The 22638-nt window shown below is 39.8% G+C and overlaps 1 protein-coding gene across 1 annotated transcript in view; it reads left to right on the plus strand.

Annotated features, from left to right (window-relative positions):
• Window positions 1-22638, plus strand: part of DYNLT5 (dynein light chain Tctex-type family member 5) — a 28199-nt gene continuing 5561 nt past the window's right edge. Inside the window, exons 1-3 of the mRNA XM_044236429.1 lie at window positions 1-272; window positions 1995-2132; window positions 18314-18405. Coding sequence (XP_044092364.1) covers window positions 2014-2132; window positions 18314-18405 — 211 coding nt within the window. The 5' untranslated portion in view covers window positions 1-272; window positions 1995-2013. The remainder of the gene's footprint in view (window positions 273-1994; window positions 2133-18313; window positions 18406-22638) is intronic.

Here is a 22638-nt window from a genome sequence, read left to right on the forward strand (position 1 = left end):
GTGGTCACGTTGAGATCCTGACATCCTTAGGGCGGCTCAGAGGACCAAGCAGCTACTATGTCTCCCGGGGTAGGGGGGGTGGAGGGATCTGTTTGAGGAGGTCACCCTGGAGACCAGGCGCAGAGCACAAGGGGAGTGCGCGGACGGCCGCAGGCAGAGGGAAACCCTGGAGGACCGAGCCCGGTTCTGAGCCTCCGGCTCCCGCAGTGAGCAAGCGGGAGGTCTACGGGGGCCCCCAGCGGAGCACCGTGTCAGTCTCAGCGCTACTATAGGTAAGCAAGCAGTCTCCGCTGCGCCGCGGGATGGGAGCGGAGAAGAGAAAGACCCCCCAAGTTCCAGGGTTGCAGGGGGCTGAGGAGGGAGGGCCCTGTGGTAAGAAATGGCCTGCCTGCCTGGGCCATGAACTCCCTGGCGCCCACCCGAACAAATAGACCTCCCCCAACAAATAGAAACAGTGGCCCCAAATTTGGGAACTGCCAGATGAGTCCTGGCCTTTGGTAGCGACCCCCACCCCCCACCACCAATCCCACCACCACCGACTTCCTGCAGGGCTGAGCTTTCCGTTGATGCCAGGTGCAGAGGGGCCAGCTTGGTCCGCTCCTGGAACAGCATGAGTCCTGAGTGGTCCTTTGAGGCCAGAGGACACTGGGCGGCCGCTCCCCTGGGGACCTCTAGTTTCCAGTTCTGGCCTGCTGCGCAGCTTTGGAAACCAGGAAGCAGCCCAAGGTCTATCCGTGTCACTTTGGATCAGAACCTGAATGACCCACTTAATCAGGCTGAAAGTGTCCTACCACACTCATGTAGACATTCACACTCATTATGCATAAACATACACTCAAGCACACACACACACGCACACACACTCACATTCATAGACCCTACTATACTCAAAAGCATACACACCAAGAGGCACACATACGTTCAGGACACAGACACATCATACACAAAGGCTCACACACAGACACACACACAGGCACACACCCATTTGGGTGCACAGATAATCATTCATACACACAGGTGCACACATGGGTACACAGAGGCACACCCTTATTTCCATGTCCACAGAAACTCAAACAGCCTCTCGCACTTATGGGGACATACTCATACCCACAGGCACTCATGCACAGACTCACACATAGGCATACACTCCTCACAGCCTCCCTTCCAACAGACAGTGCCTCTGCCATTCTGTGTGCCCTGCAGAACCCTTTGCTCTCTCTACCCTGACACTGATCACACTGAGGTTTGCAATTGTGCTCTTGTCTGTCCTGTGCACTCAATGCCGACTCCTTGAAGGCAGGGACTCTGTTTTAGTGGGCCGGGACTCTTTCAGTTTCAGTTTCTAGCACTGTGTTTCCTTGTGCTCTCAGATTCTCTGATTGTAAAAATAATGTAAATGAATATCTAAATTTGTATGTAGGCAATAGGGCAGTAGACTTACCGTCTAAATTCTGAGTCCTCCGTTCCTACCAGCTTTTTTGACAAGCATTGAGGAGAAGGAAGTAGGTTTTCTAATAAAATACTTTGTTACATGTTAAGTTCTTCCAGGTCTTTGCAAAGTCAGTCACTGTTGCTTGAAAAAAATATCCTCTGAGGAAGACAATTTTAACTTTTAAAGTAAAGCAACAACAACAAATATTAATTAGCAAATTGTTATCAAGATTAATTTGAGGGGAATAAAAAATACTGATTTTGGGTGTGAATTACATCTTCTACACGAGGCTGTCTTTTCTCAGTGACTTAACCTCTTTTGCTCTTAAGCATTTTGCTGCAGTTTAATATCTGCTAATGTGAATTATGTTATTGCATAGATGGAAGTTATCAGAGTTATCATGTTTTCAATTATACTGAACAGAATAACGACATCTACTAAAAATCACTATTAAGGAAATCATACAAATAGTAGAAGGATGATCTGTGTTTTTTAATCTAGAATGAGTCTCTGTGTTATATTAACCAAAATGTTTTCAGATCGTTCATCTGCTATTTTACAGAAGTTATTTTCCCAAGGTTATGATGATGTCAGACATTGCTAAAGACAGAATGACTCATTCAGTAAGGAAAAGAGGGAGTGTGTCTTCTCTAAGTGGTCGTGAATTCCGGCAGAAGGAACTTCATGGGTACACCAAAAAGTGAGTAACCAACTGTCTAATGACCTAAATTCAATTATTGAATAACCAGTGCATACTGCTTATCAGAAGAAAAAAATTTTCCTTTGGGACATAAAAAGGGAGAAGATGGGCAAGTACAACATTTTGAGTCATCTTTTGGGGCTATATTTTTAAAACAAAAGAAAAAGAGAGTGAGAAAATCTGAGTGGTCTTTTGATTCCAGCAGCATTTTATACTATTCCAAAGAGCACCCCCAAAAAATCATCTACCCAAAAGAAATACCATATGCAGTGTAGACCGGCTTCTTCTTACATGTCTCCTGAATTCTTCTACTCAGTATCACATAAATGAATAGATTTTGCATTTTATAATCTTTCTCTCTATATAGGGGATATATATATATATTTATATATACATATATATGACATTTAGCATTATTTTATACAAATTTTGTAATATATTTTCAATAGTTTTCCCCATATCCTTTTATTTTTTTTTTATTTTCTAAAATCAGCTTCTTTTTTTTTCCCCAATTTATTTATTTTCAGAAAAACAGTATTCATTATTTTTTCACCACACCCAGTGCTCCATGCAAGCTGTGCCCTCTATAATACCCACCACCTGGTATCCCAACCTCCCACCCCCCCCGCCACTTCAAACCCCTCAGACTGTTTTTCAGAGTCCATATCCTTTTAAATGGCTGCATAATATTTTGTCTGTTTATAAATCTGGGTTATAAGTTAACCATGTCCCAATTCTTGGGCATTTTAAGTTTGTTTCCACTTTTTTTTTCTTTTTCACTATATAATAAGTTTCTGCTTATTTTCTTTCCCAGAAATATAATAGTGGGTTAAAGGTAGTAAGTACATTTTTTGGCTCTTGCTACATACTGTATTCGCTCTCTTTAAAAGATTAATTAATTTTTAATACTTGCATGACATTTCTTTTTGATTGCCATTGGAAAGAAAACAAAACAAATTATCTAATGCAGAGGTTAATAAACTTACATAATAAGCTTTCCTTCTTAACAATTTCTGTGGTATTAAAGGGTGTGCAAGGATGGGCGGCAGGAGCTGGTGTGTCCTACAGAGCAGAGACCAGAAAAACTAGAATAGATTTACATTATAATTCTGAGACCCAATCTTTCTACTTTCTACTCTCAGAGTGTGTTATATTCAACTTAAAATTCAACTTTCCAACCCTTTTACAGATAGAAAATGTAAAGGAGTAGCAATCCCAGCCAAGGTCAGAGCTAAAGCTGGGAGAAAAATTAACCTCTGCAACTTTTGCTTCTGATGCTAAGCCATTTGGGCCTCTATTTCCAATATTTCAAGGTAAAAGTTCTTTTTAAGTTTATTTTAAAATGTTTGTTAGTTTAAATTCAAGTTTTTCCAAAAAAATTTGTATTAATAGCCTGACATAAATCATATTTTTGTGATTTAAAGAGAAACTGCTCTCGTCTGAAGACGAAACTGTCATTCTTACTTGCATCCTTTTCATTTACATCTTGCCTTTCAAAGCAAATTAGAAAGTCATATAGAAGCAGAACATGGCCAAATTTGAATAATTAGAGAGCGTCCATTTTTAATTGATGAAATATAAATACAAATTAAAAGTAACAAAAATACAGAAATCGTGTTACCAACACAGGAGGATACATTTTTCACTGACAAATACAGTTAAGAGATCATTTCATTGATGTATTTCAAAGTTAGAAATTCAGACTCTCAGAACATTCAGCATGGACCCTCTATTTGAATTTTTTTTTTTTCGTAGAAAACGAATGACCAGCTTCCAAGTGCCCTCACAGTACAGAGGTCATTTGGGAGGCTGCCAACTTACTTTTGAGTTCTTCAGCACTGTCTGGGACCAGACTTTGCGAGTGGTTCTCCTACACGAAATGAGTCTTTGACCAGCAGAAAAATTCTGAAATTTCAGTGGCTATCAAATGGAGACATTGTTTTGAAATTGAAGAGTTTCATGAGAAAAACATATACCTTTCTTTTGAAAGTTATTTAAAAACAATTTTTTCTCAGAGTCCACAGTCTCTCATGGTTTGTCTCCCCCTCCGACTTCCCCCATCTCACTTCTCCTCTCCATCTCCCAATGTCCTCTGTATTATTCATGTTCCACAAGTAAGTGAAAGCATATGATCCTTGACTCTCTCTGCTTGACTGATTTCATTCAGCATAATCTCCTCCAGTCCTGTCCATGTTGATACAAAAGTTGGGTATTCATCCTTTCTGATGGAGGCATAATACTCCATAGTGTATATGGACCACATCTTCCTTATCCATTCGTCCATTGAAGGGCATCTTGGCTCTTTCCACAGTTTGGCAACTGTGGCCATTGCTGCTATGAACATTGGGGTATAGATGGCCCTTCTTTTCATTACATCTGTATCTTTGAGGTAAATACCCAGTAGTGCAAATTGCAAGGTCATAGGGTAGCTCTATTTCTAATTTCTTAAGGAATCTCCACACTGTTTTCTGAAGTGGCAAAAACAATTTTTTTACTAGATCAATTTCAATAGATAAAACTTATCCTGAAATACACCAAGGACCAAATATATCATCTCATTTAATAGCCCCAGCATTAATCCTACTAGGTAGACCTCATTCTCACCATTTTACCATGAAATACCATGAAATGAAACACCATTTTACCATGAAATTGCTTATGGTCAAGAAACAGTTTAGTGAATAGGATAGAGTCCTAAATCATGAGTAAGGCTTACAGGGTCAGAGATCTTTGCCTACTTCTCAACCGCTGTGTTCTCCACTATCCTGCTTGCGTCCTACTCTTTGGCCATACTCAACTTCCACATTTATAATCCTTCAGTGCTCTGTCTTGCCTCCAGCCATTGCCCCATGTTGCCTTCTCAGGGATACCCTTGTCTGGAATGTTCTTGTTACACTCTGGCTTCATTTTTCTCCTTCTCCTGGATTTAGCTCCAACTCAACCTTTCTAGGAAGCTTTCTCCAAACCACTCAACTACAACCACTTTCACTTCCATTTGGATGTTTTTCCTTTCTGCTCCTGCTGTTTTTCTCTTCTACATGCTACTGTATTTGACTGGTTTCTTGCCTGTCTCTCTTGTTAGGTTGTGGATTTATTTGCCTTATAGCAGTAAACATACTGATAAGGAAGGCAAAGAGGAGTAGGAGGTAGACCTACCTGGGAAGCCACATCTTGGGTGTGGTGAAAAGTCGGTATAGATTCAGCCCTCCAGTCTTGGTTTCCATGTCTACATCGTTTTACAGTATTAACTGGTTCTTAACACTGATCCCTGGACATAATGCATATCCCAGGTGCCTTCTGAATTACAAAAGGAAGATTGAATTTATATTCAGTATAGTTATTGTTAACTGTTTTTAGGGCTGGATATTTTTTATTTAAATTATGTTTTCATTATGATGTAATTTTTATGTCTTATTCTTAAAATAAGAAACATCTTAAGCTGGATCTTACAGCATCCTAACTGTGAGCATGTCAGCATATTTCTTTTTATACCTTTCTAGTTGTCATCATACTTCATCTATAATTTTGACTTGTGTTTGCTTTTCCACGTAAATAACTGATAGTCATACGGCTGAAAATAGCTAACATTTATTGAGCCCTCACTATGACTTTGAGTGTCACAGAACCTCTGTAGCAGTGGGTGACAAACTATGGCCCAAGGGCCAAGTCCAACATACCACCTGTTTTTGTATAGTCCCCTAGCTAAGTATGGTTTTTACATGGTTGAAAAAAAAACTTTTTTTAATATTTTTTTATCCTGTGATGTTAATAAAAATGCAGATTTCCATATCCATCAATAAACTTGTATTGGAACACAGCCATGTTCCTATTCATGTATGTATCATCTCTGGCTGCTTTCACACTATAGAAGGGAGTGGGTCCAGTAGAAAACAGAAGACCCACAAAGCCAGAATATTTGCTAGATGGCATCTTACAGAAAAGTTTGCTGACCCTGCCCACTAAGATAGATGCTGTTACCATTCCCGTTTTGCAAAGGAAGAAACAGAAGCCTAGAAAGGCTGCGGTTCCACAGCTACAAAATTAGCAAGTGGCAAAATGGGCTTTTGTGTAGAAGAAAGTATTCTCATTCTCTGAAAATTGGCTATCTATGTGTAACTTGCATTAAGAAACTCTTCTATTGATTCAACTGAACCTGATTTCCCATCCATGGGTAAGAGCAGGTCATGACAATGGCATCTTTCTTGTTGGAAGCTCAGCCTTTGGCAGCCCTCAAACAATATTTGAACAGATGTGCTACTCACATGTTCTTAAAATGAAAACAGAAGCCTGAGGTTAAGTGACTTTCCCAGGATAATGTGACATGATAGCCAAGCTTATTTTTTCTGAGGCCAGTAGTTCACCTAGTAGGCCAGGCCTAAGGTTGGGGACTAAAAACGTCTCTCTTTGGTTTGGTCTCACACCGAAATTACAGTGATGTCGTGTCACAAGAACTTTGAGTATGGATCTCACTGATCTCTGTTTAAACCCACTGGTGGCATCTAACACCCCAGTTGGGCACAAGATATTCTTTCACTCATTCATTTATTCAAGGTTTCCTGAGCTGTTACTCTGTACCAATTACTGTGCCACACATTGGTCATGTAAAGGTAACTAACTGTAGAGTTCTACTCTGGAGAAGGTCATTTTTTCAAGTAAGATGAAACCCACTTGAAAATTTTTTTCCTGCAAAAATGGAAAATACTGCATTCATTACTTCATTTGAGATAACTATTTATTGACCAATGAGTAAGTTCCAGGCACTACATTGGGTGGGGGAAACCATAAAGAAAAGATCCTTGCTCCTGGAGAGTTTATAATGTGGTAAGATAGGTGGTGAGCAAGAAATTTTAAACACGATGAACTTATCCTATGATTTTAACCTAGACTACTGTGAGCTGGTCCTACGCAGTTAAAAAAAAAATGTTGTTGCCCAAACTGTTTCCTGATTTTGATAAATTCTCTTTCCATCTAAATAAAATTAAAGCCCCCAAAGACCTGGATGAAGTATAGCTTCCCCCTTCAAAGACAGAAAAGCTTGAGAAGATACTTTTATGATCTCCAGTTATCTCATATATTATCTTATTTCTCTCAGGAGCAGAGTTGAAAATATTCTTCATTCCATAGCATATTGCCATCACCAACACGGGCGAGAACCTGGTATTTATCTAATTGTCCCTCTTCTTCCCCTTCCATACTTTGCTCCCGATTCTCAAAAGGTACCCACTCTAATACACATAGCACAACATATGCCATAAGAATACACATATTTAAGTATATATACATAGATTTTTTTTTTAATTTTCTGTGCATTATGATGTTTTGACATTTTTTTAAAAAAAAACTTTCTGGCTGAAGAGGTTCTGCCTGTCCCATGTCTAGTTTTGTTTTTTTTTTTTTTTAAAGATTTTATTTATTTATCAGAGGGCAGGGGAGAGAGCGAGCACAGGCAGACAGAATGGCAGGCAGAGGCAGAAGGAGAAGCAGGCTCCCCGCCGAGCAAGGAGCCCGATGTGGGACTCGATCCCAGGACGCCGGGATCATGACCTGAGCCAAAGGCAGCTGCTTAACCAACTGAGCCACCCAGGCGTCCCCATGTCTAGTTCTTGAAGCTAGCCAAGGTCTCAGCAGGGACCGTGCCTTTGATAAGCAACTATCCAACCCAGATCCAGCCCCGCCCTACATTCCCCCCCCAACACCTAGCACACATTATTCCTCTGTCTTAATGCCTAGAGCCAAGTCCTGTAGCCCACCAAAATTTTTCAGACTAGCCAGTCTTAAACTGTTTTCTGTGCCCAGTTTTGCCTTTTCCTCAGAAAACCCAATTAAGGCTCTTGCCCCATCTCTCCCTAGCTCCTATCCTCTGCATCTTGACACCCTGGTGGTTTTCCACAGAACCCTGCATGGTGTGGCATGTCTCTTATCTCTAGGATCTGTGAGTATAGCAAGCCGTGTTTTCCTCAGCGTCTCCTCCGCCGTCTCCTTCTGTGCCGCACCTGACTGACCACCTCATAAAAGAATGCAGAACAAGTACTTACCAAAGATTTTGACTGACATAAATGGTGTTGTGCTATAAATCACATTTTGTTTTCTCACTTTCATTTATCTTGTTCTACATTTTTTTTTATTAACTAATGTAACTAGGGATTCTAACGCTTTGCTTCTTACTGTGGCATAGTAGTTGTTTTTGTTTTTTTTAAGATTTTTATTTATTTATTTGACACAGAGAGAGAGAGAGAAAGATCACAAGTAGGCAGAGAGAGAGGGGAAGCAGGCTCCCCACCAAGCAGAGAGCCTGATGTAGGACTCGATCCCAGGACCCTGAGATCATGACCTGAGCCAAAGGCAGAGGCTTAACCACTGAGCCACCCAGGCGCCCCTGTGGCATAGTGGTTTTTAATGTCACATATGTTTGTATCCATTCCCCTAGGGATGGACATCTAGATTGGGTTTCACATGCCACACGGAATATCTTTGTACATATTCCTTCATTGGCATCTTTGTAAAAACTGCCCTGGAAATGTGATCACGTCTTAAGATACCCCACAAAATTTTAGAAAGTAAAAAATGATAACAAATGCAGGAATAGACAGGTGCATGAACAGAGAAACAGACCAATGAAACACATAGAAACCTCAGAAATAGACTACTGATTATATGGAAGCATGTATGAGCAATGGGGAAATTATGGATTTTTTGATAGATGGTGTTGGGAGAAAAATAGCTCGCTAGGTGAAAAAAAATGAGGTGGGATTCTTACTCTATACCATTTTCCTAGTAGATTCCCCATGGAAGACTTCTGAGTGGCAAGCTATAAAGCTAATAAAAGGAAGTTTCAGAGAATGTCTTTGTGTCCTGTGGCTAAAGAAAGACTTCTCAAATAAGATCCCAAAATGAAAAAAACAAAACCATAAAGAAAAAAAAACTTGATAAATACAACTACAATAAAACTTAGCATTTTTGTTCAATAAAAAATACAATAGACACAGTTAATAGGCCAGCAGAAGATATATATATTTTTTAAATCATGCACATTGACAATTAAAAAAAACAGTCAAAGAAGGTAAATAGCAGTTTGCAGAGGCAAAGCCCAAATGGCCAAGCAGAATATGAAGAGATGGTTGAAAATAGGACTATAAAGAGATGCTTGAACTCACTTGGAATAAGAAAAATGCAAATTAAAGCAAGATACCATTTTGTATCCATCTGAATGGCAGAATATAAGAAGGGAGAATGATACAAATGTGGGTATTTGCTAGACAAATGAGAATGAAAACAAATATCTGTTCAACAAATAAATCCAACAGTGTTTAGAAAAAATAAGTATGTGCATGCCCTATTCTCCCCATACACTGAGGACACTTGGTGAGATTGAGTGACTTCCCAGATGACCACAACGGAGCAAATAATCTGCAGTTCTCTGCCCAAGAATTTGGAGGTGTCATGAAAGTGTTGTCCTTTGTCATATGGGCCAAAAGGTGCGCTCCCCGCACCCCTGGGCCAAACTGTGCCATGCCTGCCAAGTTCATACTGAAGTCCTCACTCCCAATACTTCAGAATGTGGCCTTACCTGCTAACATCATCTTTAAAGAGGTAGTTAAGTTTAAATGAACCCATTAGGGTAGGTTCTAATTCAACATGACAGGTATCCTTCTAAGAAAAAGAAATTTGGACACAAATACAGATAGAGGGAGAGGATGTGAAGACAACGAGAGAAGACAGCCATCTGCACCGAGAACCAACCCCTCTTGCCACGGCCCTCAGAGGCAGCCAAGTGAGCCGACACCTTGTTCTCAAACATCCAGCCTCCAGAACTGAGGTAATGCATTTCTGGGGTTCAGGCCACTTGATCTATGGTACTTTTTTATGGCAGCTCTGGCTAACCAGTACAGTGTTTCTAAAAGAGGGGATGGAAGAGCCACAGCATAGCCAGGGAGTCAAATGGAGTGGCTCAGAGGTGGGTTCTGCATAGACTGGCTGGGGTCAAGTTCCAGCTTGAGCACTTAAGCTGATTTTGCATTAGTTATTGAGCCCGCTTTACCCCAGCTTCTTCTTCTATAGAGTGGGTTAAAAGTAGTCGTTTTTGCTTTGGGGTATGGTGAGAATTCATTAAAAAAATATATGGAAACACCTAGAATGGTTCTTGGCACATCTAAAAACAGAGCAAATATTAATTATTATTATCACAAAGAACTTTGGAGTCAAATGAGACCTGTGTTTGAATCCCACATCTACTTACCCAGCTTCTATTTAATATTCTTTGAGTCTTACGACATCATCTATAAAATGAGAATCATAATGAAACAGTATCATTACTTTTTTTATTTTTTTAGTATCATTCCTTTTATTCATTAAAAACATTTTTGTTGCCTGGGTCATGGCATTGCGCTAAGTGCTAAAGATACTATGGTGAACAAAACAGACTGTCCTTGAACTTGTGGTACTGCTCTTACCAAGATCATGACTCACATTGCTGATCCAGTGGTCAGTCCTCATCTTACTTGAACTGTCAGCATTTAGCACTGTCCACTGAGCACTCTTTTCCCCGGAAACAAGTTCTTCACCTGGCTTCAGGACACACACTTTCCTGTTTACCTTCTACCTCATGGGTTCCCCCTTCTCCGTCTTCTTCCTGCTTCCTGTCTTCTCCACAGAGAAGTTAATTAATGTTGGAGTGCCTCAGAGAGCAGTCCTTTGTCCTATTTGCCTCTTGTTCTGCACTTATCCCCTCAGGAATCTCCTCCAGGCTCATGATTGAGACATAGTATTGTACCCCCAAATTTACATCTCCGTAACTCTCCCAAAACCCACACTCATGGATCTGACTGCCTATGGACCTTCTACTTCAGTATATGGTAACCATCTCAAACATGCTCTCAACTGAACTCTCTATCTAACTGCCCCCCTTCCTATGCCTCAGGAAATTCTGTTGAATCAACTTGGAAAATATATCCAGAATCTAACTACTGACCACTATTCCCCCACAGCTCCTATCTCAGTCTGAGCCACTGAGTCGGCTCAGGTTGTCATAATAAAATACCATAGATTGGGCAGCTTAAATAATAGGAATTGATTTTTTTTCCCCACAGTCCTGGAGCTGTGAAATCTGAAATCAGGAAGTCTGAAATCATGATGCCAACATGGTCAGGTTCTCATGTCCACCCTCTTCTCGGCTTGTAGAGGGGGTACCTCTTCACTGTGTCTTCACATGATGGACAGAGAACCCTGGTGTCTCTTCCTCTCATAGAAGGCCTCCAATATTTTTGGCTCAGGGCTTCACCCCTGTGACCTCACTTAACCTTAGTTAACTTCTTAAAGGCAATAGCTCCAATATGGTCACATGGTAGGGCAAGAAGTCTTCCACATATGAATTTGGGGGAGACAAAATTTAGTCCATAGCGGTTACTGTCCTCTCTCTCCCTGGATTACTATAAAAGCTTCCTGTTTTGACACCTGCCAGCCTATAGTCTATTCTCAAAATAGCAGTTGAAGCGATCCCTGTAAACTCTAAAGCAGATCTTGCTGTTCCTCGGCTCAAAACTCTCCATAGACTCCCACTTGCTCACAGTGAAAGTCAGGGTTTTACAGTGGTGCACAAAGCTCCGTATGATCTTGCTGCCTAACACCTTCAGAACCTCATCTCCTTCACCCTCCTGCTCGCTCCCTCTGCTCTTGCTACTCTGGCCTTTATGCACTTCTACAGAAATACCAAGAAGCCTCCTGTCTCAAACCCTGGGCATAGGCTTTTCCCTCTCCCTGAACCCTCTTCTTTCAGCTATCCACAGGGTGCCTTTCCTCACCTCCTTCAAGTCTTTGTTCATGGAAGCCTATCTTGACCATTCTATTGAAAACTGCAAACAGCACCCTCTCCTCCATCTACTTTCAAGGCCCCTTAATGAAGCAATTCTTTCCCCTGTAGCATTTATCACCTTCTAAAAGAGTATATATTTACTAGGTTAGTATTTTTTATCTATGATCTGTCCCTTCTCACTAAGTTCCTTGAGGACAAAGATCTTTGTTTGTTTCATTTTGGGATCCCAAGAACCTAGAAGAGAGCCAGCAACTCAGTAAGTATTTTTTGAATGACTAATTATTGCAGGTTTCTAATTCCTGAACAAACAAGTTCTGTTGCTCACAGACAGGTTATGTTCCCAGGTCCACGTAGCTGTTAAGTCCAGGTGACTAAGGACGTTCATCTTGATAACACAAGATGCATTTACAGCAATGGAATTGTTAAATTCTCGAATGTTTAAAACATGGCATACTTTTAACTTCTTGCTAAAGCACTCCATTGTGCATCTATTAAAAAAAAAAAAAAGAGGGGCACCTGGGTGGCTCAGTGAGTTTAGCGTTTGCCTTCTGCTCTGGTCATGATCCCTGGGGTCCTGGAATCCAGCCCCACATGAAGCTCCACATCGGGCTCCCTGCTTAGCAGGGAACCTGCTTCTTCTTTTGTCTCTGCCTGCTGCTCCCCCTGCTTGTGCTCTCTCTCTTCCTGTCTACTAAATAAATATAATCATTAAAGACAGAAACTTTCATTTGTGTTGAAAATCTGTTGAGATAGACCACAGTTTTTCACATTCTCCGTAGTTTTGCGGCACAGTGGTAGTTTTGCAGTGGTAGCTGTGGGACCCATACTCTCAGCCTCAGCTGAGAGATGATTGCCAAGGGTAATGCAACTTTGAATCTATCCATTCATCCAGGAGCTGCAACAGAATTTTCACCAGCTGCCTTTGGCTTTAACCTCACCTTCTCTTGAGTAAACGGTAGTTCAGTGGGCTTCAGACGCTCTGATTTTCTAGCCACACACTATCTTGTCAGTCACGTCAGAACTAGATTTTCTGTATGTTGTGTGGTTTATTCTTTTGTCCTTCAGAAGCATTCCTGCTCTTGAGAAATATATCCTATAAGAATACGTTCGTTGTGGGCGCCTGGGTGGCTCAGGCGCCTGGCTGGGTTAAAGCCGCTGCCTTCAGCTCAGGTCATGGTCTCGGGGTCCTGGGATCAAGTCCCACGTCGGGCTCTCTGCTCAGCGGGGAGCCTGCTTCTCTCTCTCTCTCTCTCTCTCTCTCTACCTGCCTCTCCATCTACTTGTGATCTCTCTCTCTGTCAAATAAATAAGTAAAATCTTAAAAAAAAATACGTTCGTTGTCGTTTTCTCTCCTCTGTCATTTATGAGAATGTATCTTGGCCTTTCTTTGTATTATAACCTTTCTCTTCTGGCATGATGGGGCCAGTAATGAGAATAATATATCTCAAAGCTACATAAAGATGCAGCAAACTAGCTATAAACTAAATGGCCACAAAACTAAATTACCTTGCTAGATAACTTCCATCTTCTAGTGACAGGGTAAGGCTGGTATGTTTTTGCTCTACACATAACATTCATAAAATGTGGATGTTTTGAGGCAGAAAGTTCTCAACTAAGTGAGCCTTTATGCATATTTCATGTTGTTTGCAATATCTTGTTTCTTGAGTACCAGGAATAACTTTTCTTGTATCACCAGGCTGCCCCTTATGAGCCATAAATATTTGTTGAAAGAATGAGAGAGAACAGAAGAACGGAAGTCGACGTGTGTACATCATCCTGAAGCCTTCTTTTTACTCTGTGCGCTCTGAAATATCTCCACTGGGAGGCAGCACATAACTTCAGTAACAGATTTAGGCGGGTAAACTGCTTAAATGATACCATTCAAAATATGATAGTTCCAGGCATTTTCCGGTTACAAATGGAAGAAAGAGATGACACTCTTTCTTAATCTACTAAATTAACGGTTCCAAGGCCAGTTATACATTCAAATATTATCTCTTACTGCAGCTTCCAAACATCTCCATAATAATGGCAGTGAAAATGTCTGGACATGAATTCTCAATAATAATTAGATACTATTGAGGCTGGTGAGATTTCATTGAAATTACTTCTGTGTCTAGCAGTCATGATAATAAGACAAGCCTTGTATTTATTTGGTGTAATTCAAGGAATGACCAGCAAATACCTTTGTAAGCTGTTTCAGGAGAACTGAATTTCATCAAAGAATAAACATATTCCAGCTGCTTAGCTAATTTTGTTTTTGCCTCTTTCCTGATAATCAGAACATAGGCTGTTGGGCTGGCATGGATGTTTCCAGTGTCAATCAGATACAATAGAGATGGGTTCCTTTTGTTATTGTGGACCAACTTCTTGAAGCTAGTTCTGCATCCAGGTTGATGGCCACGTCTGTCCTCAGCAATAGAAGATTTGATTCCAAGTATTACTGAAACTTGCACTGGGTTACAAATTGTTACTCTTTTCCCTAGAAGAGGCTGATTTGTTCCTTGTTTTCACCAGTAGTTTCTGCCAGACTTTCAGTTTCCCTGTGTTTACTTTCCATCTACCTTCCTTCCTAAAACTTGACAACTCTCTTGGACACGTTTTGCCAATAGAATCTTATTCCTCCCTAAATGCCAATAAATTGATGAAACACAGACAGCAAGAACATTTTTCACATTTCAAAAATAAGATCAACTACAGCATTCCCTTTGCAATGAGATCATGTGTCCAGAAGGATTATTATTATAAACTATGGGAAGTCTGGTCATAGACAACTGAAATGTAGCCACTTGTAATATTGGACGTACACCCAATAAATGTTTTCTGCTATGTATACAGCACTAGTAAGTAAAATTATAAAGTTGCTTTTTGAGCATCTCACATATTCATTTGTAAAAATTTCAAAGGGCTTGAGTAAAGTTGTTTATCAAATAGAAAATATATACTGCTTATTTTCCCAGTCAGTATTCTAAACTGCTGTCGGTCATTCCCCATTTTTCATGGGGAATCCTTTTTATTTCTCAATTTTTTAAATTTCAGAATCTTTTTTATTTCTCAAAACTTACCGAGCCCATATTCTGGTTTCAGATTAGCTACCCAGATTGCAAGCATTTCTAATATTTTATCTCTTCCTTCTGTTTCTTTTTCAAGGAATAAATATTTTATTTTTTCTCTTCAGCTCATTGTTTTCTCTTCACTCTTCTTTTTTCCAACCCATCTCATTTTAAGCAGATCTCAGTTTCAAAAAATATCATAAACAGAGGTTTTTTTAAGGTAACAAGTAATTTTCTGTAATTTGTCGTGAAGGTATAGTTTTAGTGGATACATGGTATAGAAAGCAATAGATGAACCAAATGTTTTCCTTTCTGCATGAGAAAGGATGCCAGGTTACAGCAAAATATCTAAAACGCCATTCTCTGAAGCCTTACCTCATTCCCAAAACTAAGTCCAAGTCTTGTCCTCCAGTACTTGCAACATCCCACTTCCAAGTAGCAAATTCTGTATCAGTTAGAATTTATATCAGTATTATATAATGCCTCTTATAATTTTTTTTTTAATTAGTGATGTAGGGGCGCCTGGGTGGCTCAGTGGGTTAAGCCTCTGCTTTCAGCTCATGTCATGATCTCAGGGTCCTGGGATCAAGCCCTGCATCAGGCTCTCTGCTCAGCAGGGAGCCTGCTTCCCCTCTCTGCCTGCCTCTCTGCCTACTTGTGATCTCTCTCTGTCAAATAAAATCTTTTAAAAAAATTAGTGACTTAAACAAAATAGAACTGTATTTTTCTCTTATGTAAAAAGTCTGGAGGGAAGCAATTCAGGGACCTAGCTAGCCTTCTTCTCTCTTCCCGATACATAATTTATAAGGTCATCTCAAAACCCAAGATGGCTGCTAAACTCTTGCCATCATACCCACATTCCAGTCATCAAGGATATAAACAGGCTGCTCTTGATTGAATTCACTCTTTTGGGGAAACTCTCTCAGGATTTTAACAAAAGTTTTCTCTTACATCTCATTGGCTTACAAGCCACATGGCCACAATAGCACCAAAGAAATTCAAGAATTTGTCTTTAGTGTAGAGAGAAATATCTCCACTCACTTAAGAGTTCTGCTACCAAGGAAGGAGAGAACACTAGAGAGCCAATGGCAGGCAGTCCCCACCATGATGTTTACCATGGCTTTCTTCACAACAATGGAGTTTTAGAAACAGCCTAGATTTCCAGAAGAACAAGAGGGTAAATAAAATGTAGTATATTCATATATTAAATACTGTCTTGATGTTTAAAATATTGATGTAGATTACTATCAACACAGAAAGTTATCCATGATACTTTTTTAAGTGAAGGAAAAAAAACAAACAAACAAGCATCTATCATATGCTCCCATATGTATAGTCATGTCTAAAAAGATTTTTGTAATGTTAACGGTGGTTAGGTACTAACTGGGGTTAGTAATGTTTTGTGTAATTTTACTTTAGTCTTTATACTATTCTATGTTTTGAACTTTTTATGAGGATGCAGCATTTACATGATTACTGTGGAAATGAAAAGGCATGGAACAGAATCGCTTTCGTAAGTTTTGAAAAGTCAGTCTGCAACTCCTTCTGATTGCACACCTCTCTTCAGCCAGCAGGTTTTTTAAACTGCACTTATGACACTTTCCAGTTTCATACTGATAAATACTACTGCACTGATTATCAACTTTTCAGTAACATGAAACAAAGTAATAGTAAGGACTGTTTGTGAAAAAAAAAAAATCCTTGTTTGGTTTTTGTCTGAGACTTCTAACTTATGCTACTTTGAGTTTTGTACCAACACTACTTCTCTATGAATTTTTAACGAGGTGTTCAGTAGAAGAGAAATTGGGTTTTTATTAACACCTGCTGTATATTTGCGCAAGAAAGTTTCAAATGCAGTCATTAATGGTTTAGGTGGTAGTTGTCCCTATTTTCTTTGTTTGAAAGAGATGTGTGAGATTTTGTTAAGGGAAGGTAAATAGGATGTTTGAAATCCGAGTCTGCCTTTCCTACACATATGGCAGTAAGCCCTTTGCCTCATTCCTTTTATCTCTGAAATGGGTAGAATAACTTGTTTACTAACTTAAGAGAGTCTTGTGAAGGTAAAACGAGATCCTTGCTGGAAAATGTCTTTGCAAAGTGAAAAGTAGCACATGTTATATCAGGACAGGCTGGTTTATCTTCAGATCAGGGGGCTTTTGCAATGTGGGGTTTTCTGAGCAGAAGCGATCATCTTCTGTGGGTACTGCCCACAACACCTGCAGCCCATGTGGCCAAACAGGTTGGTTGCTACTTCAAAGGGCAGCAGAAACTGGGGAAAGCAGGTGTTACAAGAATGAGGACTAAATCACTAATCCAGAAATCTATCGTGAAAATGCAGCCATAATTACTTGCATCGATTTCTTGGGGTTGGGTGGGTAAACCTTCATTTATTACACAAATTGTATTAAGGATTTTTTAAACAGATTATCTGTGATTTTCTTAAAATATCATTTGCAAAAAGTTTACTCATTCCCCAAACAGCTGAAAACTAAGTATTTTAATCTCCTTGCAGAGAAAAAAAAAAAAATCCCAAAAGATTAAGAACAAATATCTGTCATTTAATTAAGGCAAAAAACATAGCCTACTTAGAAAAGTGGTCACTCTGACCTACGGAGAATTTCCTCTGAATTTCCTCTGACCTACGGAGAATTAAGTGGTGCTGGAGGGACATTAGGGGCTCCTCTTTGCTTGGGTCTCCTGTTCAGCACCTGGATAAGCTTATATTGCCTTGTAACCAAACCAAAACCCTTTCTTAATGTTGAAATGTTGAAAATGCTAACGATTTGCAATAGTTTGGGTGAATTGTCGTTTCTCTCACTGTGTAGGTGAGTTTCTTGTTTTGCTTTTTTCTATAATGGGATTTTGTGTGGTATGTTTAAGAGTGAACTTGTGAACTTTTATGAAGTTTAATAGCATATATAGTTGTTTCCCAGAATTTTAAGCTTCCTCCTATATTCTCCAGTCCCTTTTGTTAGTTTTGTCCACTTTGAGGAGAGAGCTTTTGCTTTGTGGTGGAGATGCCTTTGGCAATGGCTTTTGAAACAGACCAACTCATGAACACTTTTTGAAGAGTCAGATGCCTTGGGCTTCACTAGACTGCACTAGGCTTCAACCACTGTATGGAGACCTGCTCCAAGTAACTTCTCTAGGTCTCTCTAAAATGTTTTAGACTTTAGACGTTGGGATATTTTATACGGAGACTTGCTTGAAATAGTCTTAGAGAAACTTTACTTTTGTAACATTTTTGCTAAAAGCAACAATGTGTTTTGTTGTTATTATTATTATCCTAACTATTGAAATTTGTCCCTCCTTGCTTTTAGCTCCAGGAGTACTGTGTGTTATACGGATGAACCTAGCCAGGGTGACGAGGCCTCTCGCCTTACAGTTCAGATGGAAAACACCTATCAGTTGGGTCTGTTATTTTATCATTCATTTCTATTTTAAACTTCCCTTTTTTTTAAAGATTTATTTATTTATTTATTTATTTTGGGGGGTAGGGGCAGAAGAAGAGGGAGCAAGAATCTCAAGCGTACTCTGTGCTGAACACACAGAGCTTATCATGGGGTTCCATCCCATGACCCCAAGAGCATGACCTGAGTGAAATCATCAGTTGGCCACTCAACCAACTGAGCCACTTAGGTGTCCCTTTATTTTAAACTTCTAATCTCATTATTTACTTAAAATAGTATCTGATAGCATGGTCTTATCTTCAATACTAGCTCAATATAAGGGGTTTCAATTAAGTGATTTGATGCTGTTTTAATTTATTCCTCTGCAAGATTAGGGCCAACACCCATTGCTTAGTTTTCTTTATCAGTGTTTTCTAAATCCCAAGCAAATCCCTGGGCAGCACTAATGTGTATTGTGTAGTACTAGACCAAGAATTTAATTTCTGGGTATTTCTGGATTATCCTTATACAGTTATTTTATATATGCTCAAGTTAAAAGAAAGATATATGCATTGAAGTTTTATCCAGCAATCCCAACCAATGTTGTTGATAGGTGGAGGGGTCGGGGGGAAGACTTCAAAGCCAAAGCAAATGATTTCTGGTCCCTCGTTGACAGAGGTGTTTATCCCTTTCCACTGAGGTTTTGGGTCTTTGAAAACAAAGATCTTTGCACCTGCCCCTATACTCCCAGATGGAGTCCACAGTGAATACATTTTCCCATTCATGTTTTCGCATAGACCAACTTGTTTTCCCTAAATGTGTACCTGCCCACTATTATTTGCCCACTGTATATAATTACTGCTATATAGAAATTCCACAGAGACTTGCCAATGACCAAAGGAAGGACTCTATGGGCCATAGTGGTTCCATCTGTAGCCAGTTAACTTCAGGAAAATTATAGACCATCAGTGCATCGCATTAGGCCTTGTAGCCGTTCTCTACAGTAATCCCCAAGACTACATAGATTACAAGAGTCCGTAATTAGTCAGTCTCCTGGTATTCTCACAGTGCCTGAAATAGACAACTAATATTCCTGCCATCCAGCATAATTTTCCAATCCTTCTGGTAACCTTACCCAGTTTCCTTTGGAGACGTCCACTGCTGCCATCAGTACCACTTTTGGTCCATAACATTCTTCTAAAGCCTACACCAACTTCAAAGATAAAACAGTGACTAATTCTGGGATAGCATATGACCCTTTGATAGGTCAAGCCAATCAAAGCCTTTGAGATTCAACATAGACAATGTTGTTGGGCTGTTGAAGAAGACAGTTAGGTTCTGAAACTTGAAAGAAGTATGGCTATGTGAGCTTTTGCCATCCTGCCCCAACACATGAAGCCTGAGACCGGGAGAAAACCAAATCCTAACATCGTTATTTGAGTCCTAAATTCAGCTATCTGTTCTTAGACTTTACATTAGGCAAGCTAGGTTTGGGTCAGGTATTCCTCCACTTGTAACTAAAAGATCTTAACCATTCAATGCCTATGACATTGGGCTCTGCACGCTGAAATGGTTTGAATTAGATTTTGACAAGATAAAAGATTTGAACTATGAAGTCCTGTGTTTCTTCTTCATAAGTATATATTTTCATAATGTATTTCCTTTAATAAACAAACTAAATCATCTTATCAATTTTAGAAGTACTGAGTGTTGAACCAAGTTAGAAAAGTAATGTTAGAAATAGCTTAGTATAAAGTTATTTCCCATATTTTCTTACAAAAAGTCATGTGATTTATTCCTTTAGGATCAAAGTCTTTCATGCTTAACAATTCATTTCTTAAGCATTCAACTAGCCGTCTTGTTAATACTCAGACAAAAATGTATTTCCAATGCTACTTGTTTCTGAGTTTATTTTGCATCTGAGAGGTACTCTGTGGACCTTTGGTAAAGATTTTCTCTCATTATCTACACAACACAATACTTCCCAAAAGAGTATTATGTGGGGGGGAACCTGTCAATCATCAGCATTATTGTGTTTAATTTTTCACAGTCTATCCAATAATCCTTGCATCATCTAAACACATTTTAAATGCTTAGTATTTTTGTCCTCCCTTTATCTGAGTAATTATAGCCGGAATGAGATGAAAGCATAAGTATAATTAACGAAAGAAAAAAGGGAATGGAAAAATCAAAGCATATTTCTTGTAATAAAACACCATTTAAATCTTCTCATTGATTAATTAGAAGTATCTGATTCTTTTAAAACACTGACTGTAAGCAGGAGGTCAACGGTGACTATATTTTTGTTGTCACATCGAGACAGCCTGCCTGAAAATGTAGACAACATAACAAAAAGTAGAACCTGAAGATGGAGAGAGAGAGAGAAAGAGAGACATCATTTGAGCTCAGCTTCCATGGGGTGATCAGGCCCTGTCATCAGATGCTCTCATGGACAGAAACTGTCAGGCTCTCTCCCCTGACTTCCCTCTACCCGCTAGGATCCTTCCTGACTGTGGAGGTCTCACTGCCTCCCTATTTACACCCTCACCCGATCTTGCTGCCTTCTCTGCAACATCTCCTCCCTCAACATGACGTAGCAAGGATAACAACCACACTAATAATAATAACTCAAGAGTGGGGGGGGGGGTTGTGCATGGCCGGCACTATTCTAAAAATTTTAAATATTTAACCTCATTTAATCCTAATAAAAAACAGTGCATGAGAATTATTATTACCCCAATTTGGGGAAGCTGACACACAGATGTATTAAATAACCAAATTTTTATCTATTCTGCCTTAAATATATTTTTGTAACAAGTGTTTCTTTCTTTTCTTTTTCTTTTCTCTTGTTTTCCTTTCCTTTATTTTTTTTTCATTCCAACCTTTTTTCAGATCTTTGCTTTTCGATTTCTAAAAATATTTTTCCCTTAAAGAAAAAAGTCTATTCAAAAAAAGAAAGAAAAGGGAAAGAAAAAAGCTTTTGCCATTCCCATTAGTTGAATCTGAAGGTAGATTAGGGAGATCATTTGGGAAGGCAAAAGCTGAACATCCATGCTTTCTTTGTCTCTGCATCTCAGTGTCCCAGCCTGAGCAAGGCAAGGGATAATTCTGGCTGCAGAGGGGAGAGGTCACAAAACAATGAGAAAAGAAAAGTCCATGACGATATTTCTTTTTTTTTTTTTTTAAGATTTTATTTATTTATTCGACAGATGGAGATCACAAGTAGGCAGAGAGGCAGGCAGAGAGAGGAGGAAGCAGGCTCCATGCTGAGCAGAGAGCCCGATGTGAGGCTCAATCCCAGGACCCTGGGATCATGACCTGAGCTGAAGGCAGAGGCTTTAACCCACTGAGCCACCCAGGTGCCCCCATGACGATATTTCAAAATAGGATCTAGTTAATGAGATTTTTTTAAAAACCACAAAGCCCAGGGCAGAAAGGAAATTGGTACAGCTAGACAGTAGGAGCTACTGGAAACAGAGACTCAGGGGCAACCAGGATTCTGTCTTTGCAGCACAAAGCAGGGTGTGGGTCTCCTTTTCTCACCGTGGCCTGCCTTCCTTTCCATGGCGAGAGTCATGGCCTTCTATAGTTCCTCAGGATCACATGTGATAACTTTTGTCACCAGAAAGAGGTTGGCTTTTTCCCCCCCTAGTTCCAGTTTAAAATCAAAATTCTGAGAAAGGATTCTAATTGTCCTGGCTTGGGCCATCTATCATAACCTGGACTTAGGCTCAAGGAGGTGAAAACAGATCCTAAAGAACTATCTGGTTAGAGTTGAAAAACTCTCGTCTTCCTAGAAGGCAAGAGGCTGTCCCCAGATATCTGCATTGAGGGAATTTACTGTTGGCTGAAGGAAATGATGTATACAAGTTACTCTAATATGTGACCAAATTAAGTTCCATGTGAGTGGTGTAGGTCAAGGTATATGCAATATGCGTGCTTGGTAGGAGGGAGTGAAGAACAGAAAGGTATAGTTAGAATATACATAACCTATTTAATTTAGTCCAAGCCAGTAATATCATCTGTAAATTTCTTGCATAGGGGAAGGGAGGGAAAAATGAAACAAGATGAAACCAGAGAGGGAGAGAAACTATAAAAGACTCTTAATCTCAGGAAACAAACTGAGGTTCCGGAGGGGAGGAGAGTCAGAGGGATGGGGTGACGGCATGATAGACATTGGGGAAGGTACGTGTTATGGGGAGTGCTGTGAGTTGTGTAAGACTGATGATTCACAGACCTGTACCCCTGAAACAAAT

This window comes from Neovison vison, chromosome 2 (assembly GCF_020171115.1).
Source record: "Neovison vison isolate M4711 chromosome 2, ASM_NN_V1, whole genome shotgun sequence".
Lineage (NCBI taxonomy): Eukaryota > Metazoa > Chordata > Mammalia > Carnivora > Mustelidae > Neogale > Neogale vison.